Source organism: Carlito syrichta, unplaced genomic scaffold (genome assembly GCF_000164805.1).
Source record: "Carlito syrichta isolate Samal-C Ts95f unplaced genomic scaffold, Tarsius_syrichta-2.0.1 Scaffold314725, whole genome shotgun sequence".
Classification (NCBI taxonomy): Eukaryota; Metazoa; Chordata; class Mammalia; order Primates; family Tarsiidae; genus Carlito; species Carlito syrichta.
The window spans coordinates 302280-316658 of record NW_007258821.1 but is presented as its reverse complement, the minus strand read 5'-3'; the positions used below and the strand labels follow the sequence as shown (position 1 = coordinate 316658).

At 47.0% G+C, this 14379-nt stretch overlaps 2 protein-coding genes across 8 annotated transcripts in view; one reads left to right on the top strand and one right to left on the bottom strand.

Moving 5' to 3' along the window:
• Positions 1–8180, top strand: part of POGZ (pogo transposable element derived with ZNF domain) — a 43917-nt gene extending 35737 nt beyond the window's left edge. For 3 of the 6 annotated variants that reach the window (XM_008071801.2, XM_021719457.1, XM_008071803.2), the window contains 7 exons: positions 1979–2113; positions 2228–2400; positions 2565–2705; positions 3164–3220; positions 3422–3534; positions 3806–3830; positions 4409–8180. In XM_008071801.2, coding sequence (XP_008069992.1) covers positions 1979–2113; positions 2228–2400; positions 2565–2705; positions 3164–3220; positions 3422–3534; positions 3806–3830; positions 4409–6080 — 2316 coding nt within the window. In that variant the 3' untranslated portion in view covers positions 6081–8180. The remainder of the gene's footprint in view (positions 1–1978; positions 2114–2227; positions 2401–2564; positions 2706–3163; positions 3221–3421; positions 3535–3805; positions 3831–4408) is intronic. The other 3 variants (XM_021719456.1, XM_021719455.1, XM_008071802.2) reach the window with 1 other exon arrangement.
• Positions 8181–9161: 981 nt separating this feature from the next.
• Positions 9162–11881, bottom strand: PSMB4 (proteasome subunit beta 4). Of its 2 annotated transcripts, none has more exons than XM_021719459.1 (7): positions 11694–11881; positions 11254–11460; positions 10856–11002; positions 10579–10660; positions 10072–10188; positions 9757–9859; positions 9162–9266 (listed from the first exon to the last, which is right to left on the bottom strand). In XM_021719459.1, the coding sequence occupies exons 1-6, from the start codon at positions 11831–11833 to the stop codon at positions 9767–9769; spliced, it is 786 nt and encodes a 261-aa protein (XP_021575134.1). In that variant the 5' UTR covers positions 11834–11881; the 3' UTR covers positions 9162–9266; positions 9757–9766. The 2 variants fall into 2 exon arrangements, with proteins under 2 accessions (XP_021575134.1, XP_008069991.1); XM_008071800.1 differs by having other exon boundaries at positions 9162–9286; positions 9771–9859.
• Positions 11882–14379: the final 2498 nt, after the last annotated feature.

Genomic DNA, 14379 nt, shown 5'->3' with positions numbered 1-14379 from the left:
GGCCACTGCACTCCAGTCTGGGCGACCGAGTGAGACTCCAACTCAAAAAAAAAAAAGATTTTACCCTGATTGCACTGAGGTGAATGGATTTAAAGGCAAGTAAGACCATAGTTAGGGAGACTAGCCCAAAGGCCTTTTCAGTAGTTTAGGTGAAAGAGGATAGTAGCTGTTGGCTTTTGAAATGAGTAAGAGGGTCGAATTGGGAGATCATGAGAGAATATTTGATATTCATGACTTAGAGATGAATTAGGTGGAAGCAGCAAGTTGCTAAGAATAGTGCCTAAGATTCTGTCATGGGTGGCTAGATGAATGATGGGCCTGTTTGACTGAGGTAGAAACCATGCAGAGTGTAAATCTGGCAGGGGAAGATCATGAGTTTGGATGTTCTGAGTTAACAGTATCTGTGGACATCAAGTGTGTAGCTGTTGGATAAAAGGTCTGAAGCCTAGGAGAGATGTTTGGGTTGTAGATAATACATTTAGGATATATAAATTTTTGGTAGGAATCGTTATTATGTAAATCCAGTAGATTTTAAACTTCCTAAGTGTTTTGAGTCCCCCAACTCCCTCAAGAATATGATGAAGGCACAGGGTCCTTGGACTCTCTATGAAGCCAGCACTGTGGTTCTTGGAGAAAAACCAAGGGAGCTGAGGAGGAGAAAGTGTTTTGAAGAAAAAGTTGTGATCAAAATGCCATGTGTTATAGGAAGGTGTCAAGCAAGATAGAAATTCAGAGGCAGATCTTTTAATCCAGCAACATTGAGGAAAGCGTTGTGTTGGTTGATGGGGTGGAAGTCAGACTTCAGGAACAAATTAATGAGGTAAAGAAATGGAAACATTTTTGAAGAAGTTTGTTTATGGAGGAAGGGATCCAGGGGGAACACGTAGCAAAGAGAAATTCTTTGTTGCTTTTGTTGTCTTTTGTTTACAAGATGGACTAGCCACATTGATATCTACTGGTATGTCTCCCTGTAAGAAAACAGCCACTAGAGGAGAGTGAAGGTACAGAAGAGAGGACCCTGAGTGGAGGGCAAGATGGGGCCACAAACACGGACCCCCTTATGCTCACATGCCGCTCTGCACAATGGTGACTGCTGATCATCCACCATAGACGTTTTTCCAAACGGGCTTGGAAATTGTCTCTCAGCCTAAGGTTACAGTGCTTGGCTACCCTAGAAAAGACGACCTATGGACATGGGTCTTGTTTTTGAAGCACTTCAGTGCTAGGCAGACTATATCTTCAAAATGGTCTTACAGGGAGACATACCAATAGATATCAATGTGGTAAGTGGAAAAACAGCAAGGTATGGACAAGTGCCATCATTTGTATTAAAAAGAGAAAAAAATAAAGAGCCTGGGGCAGAAGGATTGCCTGAATCCAGAAGGTCAGGTCCAGCCTGGGCAGGATAGCGAGACCTCGTCTCTAAAAAGGTAAAGGAAAAACAGGGAGGTAGTGATTGAATAGGAATGTGTTTGTGATATAGTTATATGTATACACTGTCCATGAAAGCATATTTGAGAAACTAGTAACAAAGTTGTTTGTTCCTGTGGAAAGGGACTTAAGGGTCAGAGTTGAAGGCAGACTTGCATGGAAGAGTACAAAATAAAAAGTATGATCCCCCCCCACCATGTATATTGTCTTTTAATAAAGTGAGAAGTAAGAATGGCCGGGAGAAAACAGCGTAAAGGTGCAGTGGGGGCAAGTAAAGCTCACATCACTCCTCTCAATTGTTAAAGTGAGTCAGAAAGGGAGAGTTTGAGGACTCATCCTGGCCTTGAGTCCACTTGTCTTTGGGAGAATGGGACATAATGATTGTCAGTGGCAGGTTTTGTGGTTATGTTGCGTCTTACTCAATTAAGTTATCAACAAAGGTGGGAAGAATGATATGGTTGGCATTGATCCACCTTCTCCTCAAAGAAGAAAATTCATTGGGAAGCTTTAAGGGATTTTTTTTTCCTCCCCTCCCCCCTCCATTTAGAAGAGAAACGTTTATCACTGCAACAAATGCCGGCTACAGTTTCTTTTTGCCAAGGACAAAATTGAACACAAGCTTCAACACCATAAAACTTTCCGTAAACCCAAGCAGCTAGAAGGCTTGAAACCAGGCACCAAGGTAAAGAGTTTGCCACGTTTCCTTAAAAACCCAGGGAGGGATGGAACAGAGATTTTCAGTATTCTGAAGGTTTAGAGTGAGTGATGTCTAACTGTTCCTTCATTTGACTCTCAGGTGACAATCCGAGCCTCCCGAGGGCAGCCACGAACTGTTCCTGTATCCTCCAGTGATACACCTCCCAGCTCCCTGCAGGAGGCAGCACCACTGACCTCCTCAACAGACCCTCTGCCTGTCTTCCTTTATCCCCCTGTCCAGCGCAACATCCAGAAGAGAGCTGTTAGGAAAATGTCAGCGCCTTCTTTTAAGTGCTGGGCGGGGGGGAGTGGGAGTGGGAGGGCAGCATTATACCTGATAGCCACTGCAATCAGGTGGCCTTTTAGCAGGGTCTGTTATCTAAAATCCTACAATTTGAGGATTTTTGAGGCAGTAACGAGAACTTTCTTTTTGACAGGAGTGTCATGGGCCGGCAGACATGTCTGGAGTGCAGCTTTGAGATCCCAGATTTCCCTAATCATTTCCCTACTTATGTACACTGCTCCCTGTGTCGCTACAGCACCTGCTGCTCTCGAGCTTATGCCAACCACATGATCAAGTAAGTCGTGATGGAACCAATTTTTCTGATTGGTAGTTCAGGTTCTGGAGAACTCACTTCCTTCATAGGCTGCTCCGTGTTCCTCAGCTTTAGTTTGTCCGTCTTTCCTAGCAGGGTATGAGGCCAGAACATGTCCATTTGGCTTTGGTGGTCTGTGCTCTTAATTTCGTAGGACCTTGCTACTCAAGGATCAGTAACATTCGATGGGAGCTTGTTAGAAACACAGACACTTGGCCCATCCTAGGCCTGCTGAATCAGAATGTGAATTTTAATAGATTCTCAGGTGACTTAGATGCATATTAACATTTAAGAAGCATGGTGATAGGAAAACAGACTTGTGTTAAGATTAGGAGGGAGTAAAGAGGCATCTCTTTTGTAGGGGATTGTCATTGGCTGGTAATTTCTAGCTTAGACAGCAGAACCCCATAACTCATACCATTTTTCTTTGTCTTTCTCAGCAATCATGTTCCACGGAAGAGTCCCAAGTATTTGGCTTTGTTTAAAAATTCTGTGAGGTGAGAAAAAACTTACTGGTAGTCTCTCGGTTTTTCAAATGTTCACACTAAAACCTTTTAGTTATTTGGTGGGGCAGTTATGTGAATTAATTTGAGAAAGAGGAGAAAAGGGGGGCATGCCTTTTCTCTGTTAAGCCTCAAAGCTGAACTCTCACATGTCCCTGCTGTATTTGTCTTATTACTTTTTATTCTCTTTCTTAGCGGAACCAAGCTGGCCTGCACTTCCTGTACCTTTGTTACTTCTGTGGGAGATGCCATGGCCAAGCATTTGGTGTTCAACCCCTCTCACAGATCCAGCAGCATCCTGCCACGGGGTAAGGAGAAGAGATAGGGGTCATCAAGCAGTGGGGGGAAAAGAGAAGAGGTCATATCATATGAGTCAGGAGCATCCCTACCTGGCCTCTCCATTCACTGTTTAGATACACTGCACCAAACTGGAAATATTCTAGCCTGACATTGACATAAGAGTGAGGAGCTTGGTTGATGTGCAGTGTGTGTCGCTGTATGGTGGGTGGAAATGCAAGGATGCTGTCTTTGGAGGGTTTGTTTCCTCAATGAACTGTTTTTATTGTTTCATTTCCACAGCACTCACTTGGATATCTCACTCAAGGTAACAGACTCTCACTTCACACTTTAATTTATGTTGTGTAGTGTGTTTGTTCTTTGTTCTTATCATACTTTTTTTTTTTTTGAGTTGGAGTCTCATTCTGTTGCTCAGGCTGGAGTGCGGTGGCACACTCATGGCCACTGTAGCCTCAACCTGCTGGGCTCAGGTGATCCTTCCATCTCAGCCTTCCAAGTAGCTGGAACCACAGGCGTATGCTACCATGCTGGCTAATTTTTGATTTATTGTAGAGACTAGGTCTCGTCATGTTGCCCAGGCTGGTCTCGAACCCGCGGGCTCAGGCAATCCACTCACCTCAGCCTCCCAAGGTGCGGGATTACAGGCTGAGCCACCGAGCCTGGCTTTAATTTTTTGATTTATTGTAGAGATGAGGTCTCGTCATGTTGCCCAGGCTGGTCTCGAACCCATGGGCTCAGGCAATCCTCTTGCCTCTGCCTCCCAAAGTGCTGGGATTACAGGCGTGAGCCACTGTGCCGGGCTATTCTTATTATTACTATTATTCATTTCAGTTTCTAGTTTAACTAAGTTTCCTCCTCTCCTTGCTTCCACCCCCATCCCTTTAGGCATGGCCAGACTCGTGACCGAGTGCATGACCGGAACTTGAAGAATATGTACCCTCCCCCTCCCTTCCCCCCGAACAAAGCTGCCACTGTGAAATCTGCGGGGGCCACCCCAGCTGAGCCTGAAGACCTACCAGCTCCCATGACCCAGGCACTCCCGTCACCAGCCTCAACTGCAACCCCACCACCAACTCCCACTCACCCACAGCCTGTAGCCCTCCCAGCCCTGGCTGCAGAGGGGGCCGAATGCCTGCATGTTGATGACCAGGATGCAGAGAGCCCCATCACCCAGGAAGCTGAGCCAGCTTCAGGTGGTGGCAGCAGCGGTGGGGTTGGCAAGAAGGAGCAACTGTCTGTGAAGAAGCTTCGAGTGGTACTGTTTGCACTGTGCTGCAATACAGAACAGGCAGCTGAACACTTCCGAAACCCCCAGCGACGAATCCGGCGCTGGCTTCGACGCTTCCAGGCCTCCCAGGGGGAGAATCTAGAGGGCAAATACCTGAGCTTTGAGGCAGAAGAGAAGTTAGCAGAGTGGGTGCTGATCCAGCGAGAGCAACAGCTACCTGTCAATGAGGAGACCTTATTTCAGAAGGCCACCAAAATAGGACGTTCTTTGGAAGGGGGGTTTAAGATCTCCTATGAGTGGGCTGTGCGTTTCATGCTGCGACACCACCTGACTCCCCATGCCCGGAGAGCCGTGGCCCACACCCTCCCTAAGGATGTGGCAGAAAATGCAGGACTCTTCATTGAGTTTGTACAACGGCAGATTCACAACCAGGACTTACCCTTGTCTATGATCGTGGCTATTGATGAGATCTCCTTATTCTTGGATACGGAGGTGCTGAGCAGTGATGACCGAAAGGAGAATGCTCTGCAGACAGTGGGCACGGGGGAGCCTTGGTGTGATGTAGTGCTGGCCATTTTGGCAGATGGCACTGTCCTTCCCACCCTGGTTTTCTACCGAGGGCAAATGGATCAGCCTGCTAATGTGCCAGACTCCATACTGCTAGAGGCGAAGGAGAGTGGCTACAGCGATGACGAGATCATGGAACTGTGGTCAACCCGAGTGTGGCAGAAGCACACCGCCTGCCAGCGCAGCAAAGGCATGCTCGTGATGGACTGTCACCGCACTCACTTGTCAGAGGAGGTGCTGGCTATGCTCAGTGCCTCTAGCACTTTGCCTGCGGTGGTCCCAGCAGGGTGTAGCTCCAAAATCCAGCCATTAGACGTATGCATCAAACGAACAGTCAAGAACTTCCTGCACAAAAAGTGGAAGGAGCAGGCTCGGGAAATGGCAGACACTGCATGCGATTCTGATGTCCTGCTTCAGCTGGTGCTGGTCTGGCTGGGTGAAGTGCTAGGTGTCATTGGGGACTGTCCAGAGCTCGTCCAGCGGTCCTTCCTCGTGGCTAGTGTTCTGCCTGGTCCTGATGGCAACATTAACTCGCCTGCGAGAAACGCTGACATGCAGGAGGAGCTGATCGCCTCCCTGGAGGAGCAGCTGAAGCTGAGTGGGGAACAGTCTGAGGAGCCCTCAGCTTCCACGCCCCGCCCCAGGTCCTCTCCTGAAGAGACAGTTGAGCCCGAAAGCCTTCACCAGCTCTTTGAGGGTGAAAGTGAGACCGAATCTTTCTATGGCTTTGAAGAAGCTGACCTAGATCTGATGGAGATTTGAGTGTTGGGGTCATGGGGGTATGGAGTGGGGGTGGGAAAGTATGAGGGAGGGTAGAGGGATTTAGGGAAAAGGGGGATACCAGGTGGGGTACTTGGTTTATATTTTTTAATTTGACGCCACCACTCCCCCGATGTTGACTTACACTTCCCTGTGGATTTGTGGATTATTAGGAAAACCAATAGTGATCATGTCTGAGCCGGGAGCTGGCCCATTGGTCATCCACTTCTGCGAAAAACAGGTTTTTGTGACTTTTTTTTTTAAATTTAAATCACTGTGTTTGGTATTTTTCTGACAAAATTGAGAAAAAGAAAAAAAAACCTTTGTGGGCGAATGTTAAATTTTTTTGTTTCCCCTTTTACCTCAATTGTATCATAGTATTTCTGGGTTTTTTTGTTCGTTTGTTTTACTGTGTGGCCAACGTCTTTGGGCATGATGCTATCTAACCATTGTCAATGTGAGAACATTTCTGAAGATGGGAAAGACAAAAATATGTAGCTCACAAACTGGTTTATTATATATATGGATAAAAAACTTTTTTCATTGTGGTCTTAACACTTTTATATAAAAATGAAAATGGAAAAAAAAAATCCCACCTGAACTCTCTCTTCCTTCTCCTTTTCTTTCCTTCCCTCTCCAGAGATGTTGGTTTCTACAGCAACTCTAGATATAAAATTGTGGCTTTAAAAATGCATGAAACCACCTTTAATTATCCAGAATGATGAATAGATTTGTCTTTTCCTCACCACCCTCCCTCCAACAAAAACACAACAGAAACAATATTCTTTGCACTTGCAACCCTTGGCCCCCTTCCCCGGTCTCACACCATCCATCACTCTGGACGAAGGATCATACATGTGTCATTAGCAAGCAAGAGGTACTGAGGTGATCAGAGTGTGGTTAGGGTGGAAGCCACTCCCTGTGTGAGTCTTCATCTTGCGAGCCCCCAGGGCAGCTCTGAACTTCATCCTGTGAAGTGGCGAGCACTCCTGTTCAAGAGATCACAGGCCCTACAGCCAGGAGCTCACTGTGCCAGGAGTTGAGTGTTGAACTCTAAGAAGAGAAAACAGACCACCTGTTGCAATCCAGCTTGCCCTGTGGCTTTCCCGTTTCTCTTAAAGCTTAGAGAAGAATCTGACCAGAAGAAGAAACACACAGGGGTGTGCACAAAGAAAAAGACATGAATCTTTATTTTTCACTGCCAGCTTCAAGGAAAGAAAATTTTTTCTACAATTTGCATGAGGGATTTTTTTAAATTGTATGTACTCATGGTTATAAACCAAAATGTACTGTACTATACAGAGAAAAGGAGCAAAAAAGTCAAGTCCACCTCTCCCACAGCTACACCCCTCTGTCTATCCTGAGGCTTTCAGCGTTTCCCTCCTGTGAGCCAAGGAGGCAGCCTGCACAAGCTTGTAAATGGTTCATCTTTAAAATGTACATAAGTGGAACATTTAATTAAATGAGGGGAAATGGGTTTATAAACTTGCTTTTTTCTAGGTGACCCTGTTTAATAGGCTTTACAGACTGGGGAATGCTCAACATACCGTGGGCCTTGTGGTACAGGTGTGACGTTTGATACCACCCATTTCTCCCCTCCCAGCCCCACCTTTTTGTTTTTTTGAACCTCCAGCACACTATAATATAGTGAACTGGTACAATTTCTCCCAGAAACAGCTCAGCCAGCTCTGTGAAGCCGTGGCATCTGAAAACTGAACCAAGGATCCATCTGGGCTTCTCTTCCCCAGCTTTTTGCCTGATGCTATTTTATTGAGACTGTGGACTTTCAAGTCAATCTTTTGCCTTTGAGAAAGTTCAAGAACTATGATTGGTCACTGCTACCTACAGCATCCTTATCCTACTCTTTGGTAGTCTTTGCAACAGCCACAGCCTTAGCAGAGCTGGGTTCCTGTCCTCTGCACACTGACTTTCTTGATGGGTAATTTTTTTTTTTGAGATCATAATACCAACAGTGGATCAGCTGGGTTTTGGCCAGGAAGTTGTCTTTGTGGACTCTGCCTGCATGGCTTAGTAGTAGAAGGAAGTTTTTTTTTGTTTGTTTTTTATAATTCAGTTTAATCAATAAACATGTATTTATTGACTACTTTGTGTGTGGAGACTGAATATGTGGACGTTTAGAATGGAAGGTTTTCTTTTGCTCAACATTTGCAAGTTTGTCATAATTATGAATGGTACAAGTGGAGGAGTGGTTTGATTTCTCCCTCAGTTCGCTCACCTTTCGAATTTCTATCATGGCTTTTTAGTTTGCTGCCTATACCAGTTTCTTAAGAGGTGATTCATGAGAATCACCTAGGGTATTCATCTTAAAAATTCAGGCTTAGCACCATTCCAAGGATGGCTAGTACCCCAACTGATGGACTTGGTTCACAGCAACACTTAAAAATAAATATTGTAAGACATTTTCTGACAGCGCTAGAAAATTAGTATATATGTACAAGAAACATTACAATCATCTGTTTACTTGGTACTCTTCTGTGTAAGGTAAGGTTGGATGAGTGAAGAATTGGGACTGTCAGTTTTAGATTGAGGGTAACCTTATACAGAGCAGCTGTACTAGGTGCTACATTTCTGTCTCTAAAAAAAATTTTTTGGGGGGTGATCTTACTGTGTGGCCCTGGCTGGAGTGCAGTGGCACAGTCACTGCTCACCCCAGCCTCAACCTTCTGGACTCAAGTGGTCCTTCAGCTTCAGCCTCCCAAGTAGCTGGGACTAAAGGTGGCTACTTTTTTGTCATTCTATAGAGATGGGGCCTCACTATGTTGCCCAGGCTGGTCTTAAAACTCCTAGGCCCAAAGTGCTAGCATTTCAGGCATGAGCCACTGCAGTCAGCTAAAAATAGTATTTTAATGAAAATCACATTTAGCCAACATTAACCAGAAAATCTGTGTTCTGCCTCTAGTACAGTCTCAAAGAGGAAGCTAGTGAGTCTTCTGTATTATGTAGAGAATTGTGTTTGCTATAAGAGCCTAAGGGTTCTCTGACCAAGGAGGGAAATGGCACACAGCAAGACTCAACAGTTTTGCTCATGGTGTGACCCAGTCAAACAGAATAAACCCACTCCGCAAGCATTTTGAAGAATTTATTTACTTTACAAAAGAAAAGTTTACCTTTGAACCAGCAAGGTTCAAAGTTAAAAGAAGGGTACAACTTCAGTTCTGGAAAATGCATCTGTATTTCATTCAAAGCCACTAAAAAAGGAAGAATAATAAAACTGTGAAGTGTAAAAGAATCTTAAAAACTGCTCTACCTCCAACCAAAACCCTCTCCACCAGATTTTTCTGGTTGAGACTTCCAGAAAAGCCCAGCTCAGTGCAAGCCAAAGGACCTCCCAACTCTACCACTACTTTTTTTGTGTCAGGGATCTACTCTGTCACCCAGGCTGCAATACAGTGGCACAATTATGGCTCATGAAGCCTCAAACTCCTAGGCTCAAGGCAATCCTGCTTTGGCCTCCCAAGTAGCTGGGACTACAGGCACATGCCATCACACCCAGCTGAATTTTAATTTTTTTGTAGAGGTGAGATCTCACTACGTAGCCCAGGCTGGTCTTGGACTCCTGGGCTCAAGCAGTCCTCCCACCTCAGCCTCCCAAAGTGCTGGGATTATCAATCAGCTGATTGATCATTTTTTCCTATTAACTGATGGAAAAAAAGTTGACTTAATTTCAATCACCTGATCATGTGGGCGATATCCCAGTTGGTCTCTGCAGACAGTGGTCCCTCTATTTCAACACCTTTTTCGGTTACAGTGGCGATTTGAAACTGAAAGACAAAGAGCTTTCAATGACAATGCCCACCCCTAAATGAAGAGTCCCTGGGGCCTTGTCAAAGGTCATATAGAGTTCTTCCCCAGTCTGAAAACAGAAGTATCACAAGTGAGGCAGAATGCTCTTCAAAGCATACAGATCCAGGATTGCAGGTACCCACAGCCTGCCAATTAGGCTCCCAGCATTTTTATTCACATCCCTCCTCACCCTGTTGTAAGAGCGGGCATCTCGATAGTACAGCACTCGCATGCAGCGTTCTACTAGCTCTCGGGCCTCAGTCTGAGTCAGCACAGGCTGCCTCTCCAGAACTTCTCGCAATAGAGGCTAGGGAGATGGGGAGGAAAACCACGGGAGACATCAGAGGCTGAACAACAGGCTTTTTTATCTCAAATCTACAGTAGAAGCATACATGAGTAGAAAGACAACATTCTGCCGACCACCTCCCTATGAGCTCTGCTTACCAAAAGGACCCACTTGAAGGGAAAGTTCTAGAGGATCCTCTCTTTGCACATCTACCAACTCCCAGACATGCCATTTTGTCACCGGAATCTAAGTGTCAACATTTCCAGCCTCCAGACTACAAAGAAAACTATCTGCCCAGCTGCAGGGAGCTCAGCCTGTCCCTCATGTCAGAATTCCAGGGGAAGAACAGACAGCCACTAACTCATTTTTTTTTTGTGTCCCCTCTCTCCCACCTCTAGGCTCACTACTTACCTGAGCCAAGTATGCACCATAACCAGTGGCCAGCGAAGGGGCTTCATAGGCTACACCAAGCATGTCCACATAACCGAGGAAGCTAACAGGACACAATGGGTCAAAACTCACTTCACCTATCTGCCCAGCTGCAGACAGGTTTCTGGTCTTAGCTGAAGAATGGGACCATGGGGTCTGGGTTAAAGAGGGATTCACTTGGGGAGAAGAGACAGAGGCGACACAACACGGGCACTAGGGTGGGTGGTCAAGGAAGTAAATTATTTGTATTCAAATCAACCTCTCTCCATCAGCATAGCCTCCAATGACCATGGTGTTCCACAGAGGGTTCATCTTCGACCGGCGGCTGTACATGGCCCTGGTCAGCCATGAATGAATAGCTCTGGGACTGTAGCTGTGTCCGTCTCCCAACAGCTCCTCATCAATCCTTAAGAGAAATCGGTTGTGAAAAGGGAGGACGCAAGTCGGGGTCTCCACCCAACTCCGAAAGAACTTAACCACCTCTTCCCCATTTTACACCCCTGATGCCCGAAAACTCTTGCAAACACGCTCCCATCCCCCACGATTCTCCCATTCCTCCACGGCAGCCCGAGTCCCCCCCCCATCCCCTCTGAGGGAAGAAAAATCGGGATTCCCCTCCCCACTTGGGAACTAGTCCCGATGCTCTAGGTGACTTACACCATCTGGCCAAGAACTTGCTTCAAATACTGGAAATCAGCGTAGTCTCCGGAGGCACCCAGCATGGTACTGTCGTTGACTCGCATGATGCGAGAGATGTTGCGGAAACGGGCCAAGGAACCGTAGGAGCCCAGCATGTCCGCGGCAATCACGACCCCGCCCTCGAACTGGACGCCGAGGACCGAGGTCCCGGTCACCATGGGGTTCCTGGAGCGAGAAAGGGGGAGACAGCGCAAGGGAAGGGTCTGCTCCCCCTTTTCGCGCATCGGGTTCTGCTTCTGGTTTTTTGCAACTCCTGCCGAGCATTCCACATTCTCCAGGCCTCTGCGCCCGGAGCCGCCCTCCCGTGCGCGCGCCCCCGGGGTCCCCGCGTCGCCTCCCCGGCGGCCCCAGGCCCCACGGTCCCTCCCCCTCCGCAAGCTGAAGCGCCGAGAACTCACTGAGTCCGCGTGATCGGAGCCCCGTAGAACGCTGACCCCGGATCCATGGAGGAGCCGGGAGCGGACGGGACTCGGTAAAACTGTCCCGGGGCCGGACCCCCGGCCCAAAGTCCAGACCGCGACCCCAAGAACGCTTCCATCTTAGTCACGGCGGCAGAAGAACTGAACGCGCTTGCGCCGGCGGAAGCGGAAGTGATCCTTCGGTGCCACCTCTTTTTTCTTCCCGTAGGCCACGTCCGGCAACTGTGTTGGTGAGGTCGTGGGTTCGAGACCAGCCTGGGCAACTTGACGAGCCCTCAGCTCTACAATTAAAAAAAAAAAAAAAATCATCCGGGCGTGGTGGCTCATACCTGTGGTTCCAGCTTCTTGGAAGGCTGAGGCAGAAGGATCACCTGAGCCCAGCAGGTCGAGGCTGTGGTGGCTGTGAGCGTGCACCTGTACTCCAGCCTGAGCAGCAGAGTGAGACTACGAATCAAAAATGAAAAATTAAAAATAATTTTTGAAAAATTAAAAAGAAAAAATAAAAAAAAGAAACCGAGTTTTGCGGTGTAGTGATTTACCCTTTCACACAACCAGTAATGATAGACCTAAGTCTGCAAACCCAGCATTAAAAAATAATCCTACCCTTTTGTCCACCCTGTGGTGTGTGAGATCTCAGATCACGCACTCTGTTTCCTTACTGTCAGGTGCCTTTGCTCACCTCTTAGGCAGCAGAAAAATTCACTGTGTAGGAGTGAAGAGACATTCCGGGGCTCCCTTGTCACTGTTACTCTGCAGCAGGGGTTGGAAGCAGTGTCTCGAATCAAACTGGTGAACTTTATCAAAGAAACAAATCTGGACACTAAAGTGGTAAGGACGGATTGCAATCAGTAATAACTACTGCAATAAGGAAAAGAGTCCAGCTTGAGCTGAACTCAACTGCTACTTGTACAGAAGTATCAGAGAATTTTTTTTTTTTTTTTTTTGAGTTGGAGTCTTGCTCTGTCGCCCAGACTGGAGTGCCATGGCCGCTCCCGGCCACCGCAGCGTCGACCTGCTGGGCTCCAGCGATCCTTCTGCCTCAGCCTTCCGAGTAGCCGGAACTACAGGCACAAGCTACCATGCTCGGCTCATTTTTTGATTTATTGTAGAGATGAGGGCTCGCTGCCCAGGCGGGTCTCGAACCCGCGGGCTCAGGCAATCCACTCACCTTAGCCTCCCAAAGGCGCGGGATTACAGGCTGAGCCACCGAGCCCGGCTCAGAGAATTTTATAAAGGGAAAGTGAGGAGGCTGAGGTGGGGGCGCTCAGTGGAGTCAGGAAGTGAAAATGTACCAAGTTAGTCAATGTCAATGTGCTTAGGGCAGCTGCTTCTGCTAGCTGGCAATGATCAATTATGGAAGTTAGGGTTGGGTCTCCCCACAGGCTAGGGAAGATACTGTCCCCAACACTATCCTCAGGTGTTGGCTGGAACAAACAGTACATTTCTTGGCAGCCTACAGTTTTCTCAGGCAGGCACTTCAAAAGGAACTAAGGTCATCTTAAGGATGTGGCCTTAAGATGTGGCCTTGAGCCATTAAAAGCTCTGTTCATATTTGTTAACGTTTTTATAGGCCAAGGTTGAGAACCAGTTGAGAAGAGGGCTCAGAGGAGCCCAGCTTGAGTTTGGTCAAGGAGAGAATCTTTGTCAACTTAAAACCAAATAAACTGCCCTACTTTGCTGCTCCTCCCTTGAATTTGGCATTTTTACTCAACAGGAAACAATGTCAAATTTGTTTTTTAAATGGACTAAGTTGATTTTGTTATTTTTTAAAAACAACTTGCCTTACTTCCTTTAGCTTTCCCAAGGCTTCCTTGAAAAAGGCTTTCTTGGCTGGGCTCGGTGACACTGCCTGTAATCCCAGTGCTTTGGGAGGCCGAGGCAAGTAGATTGCTTGAATCCGAGGGTTTGAGACCTACCTAAGCAACTTGGCGAGACCTCGTGTCTACAATAAATCAAAAATTAGCCAGGCGTGGTAGCGCGCGCCTGTAGTTCCAGCAACTTGGAAGACTGAGGCGGAAGGATCACCAGAGCCTAGCAGGTTGAGGCTGCAGTGACCAGGAGCGTGCCATTGCACTCCAGTCTGGGAGTCAGAGTGAGACTCCAACTCAAAAAAACAAAACAAACAAACAAAAAAGGCTTTCTTTTTTTTTTTTGAGTCGGATTCTCACTCTCTTGCCCAGGATGGAGTGCAGTAGCACACTCACAGCTTCTGCAGCTTCAACAGCCTCGGCCTGCTGGGCTCAGGCGATCCTTCCGCCTCAGCCTTTCAAGTAGTTGGAACCACAGGCATGTGCCACCACGCCTGTCTAATTTTTTGATTTATTGTGGAGGAGATCTCACCATGTTGCTCAGGCTGGTCTCGAACTCCTGAGTTCAGGCAATCCTCTCTCCTCGACCTCCCAAAGTGCTGGAATTACAGGCTTGAGCCACCGTGCCCAGCCGAAAAAGGTTTTCAAGACTTCCTTGAAAAACATCTAGCACTTCATTATTCCCAGTAAGGAGTTAATGTGTACAGAATTAAGCATGACTGCTTGACAGAATATTCTCACACACTGCTCTAATGGTTAACCCGAAATAACTTGAGGTTGTTTAGCATCAGCTCTGTTGGAGAAAAACCTCACCCTGGCTGTTAATGCCACCAATAGCCCCTCATTTCAACATGTTC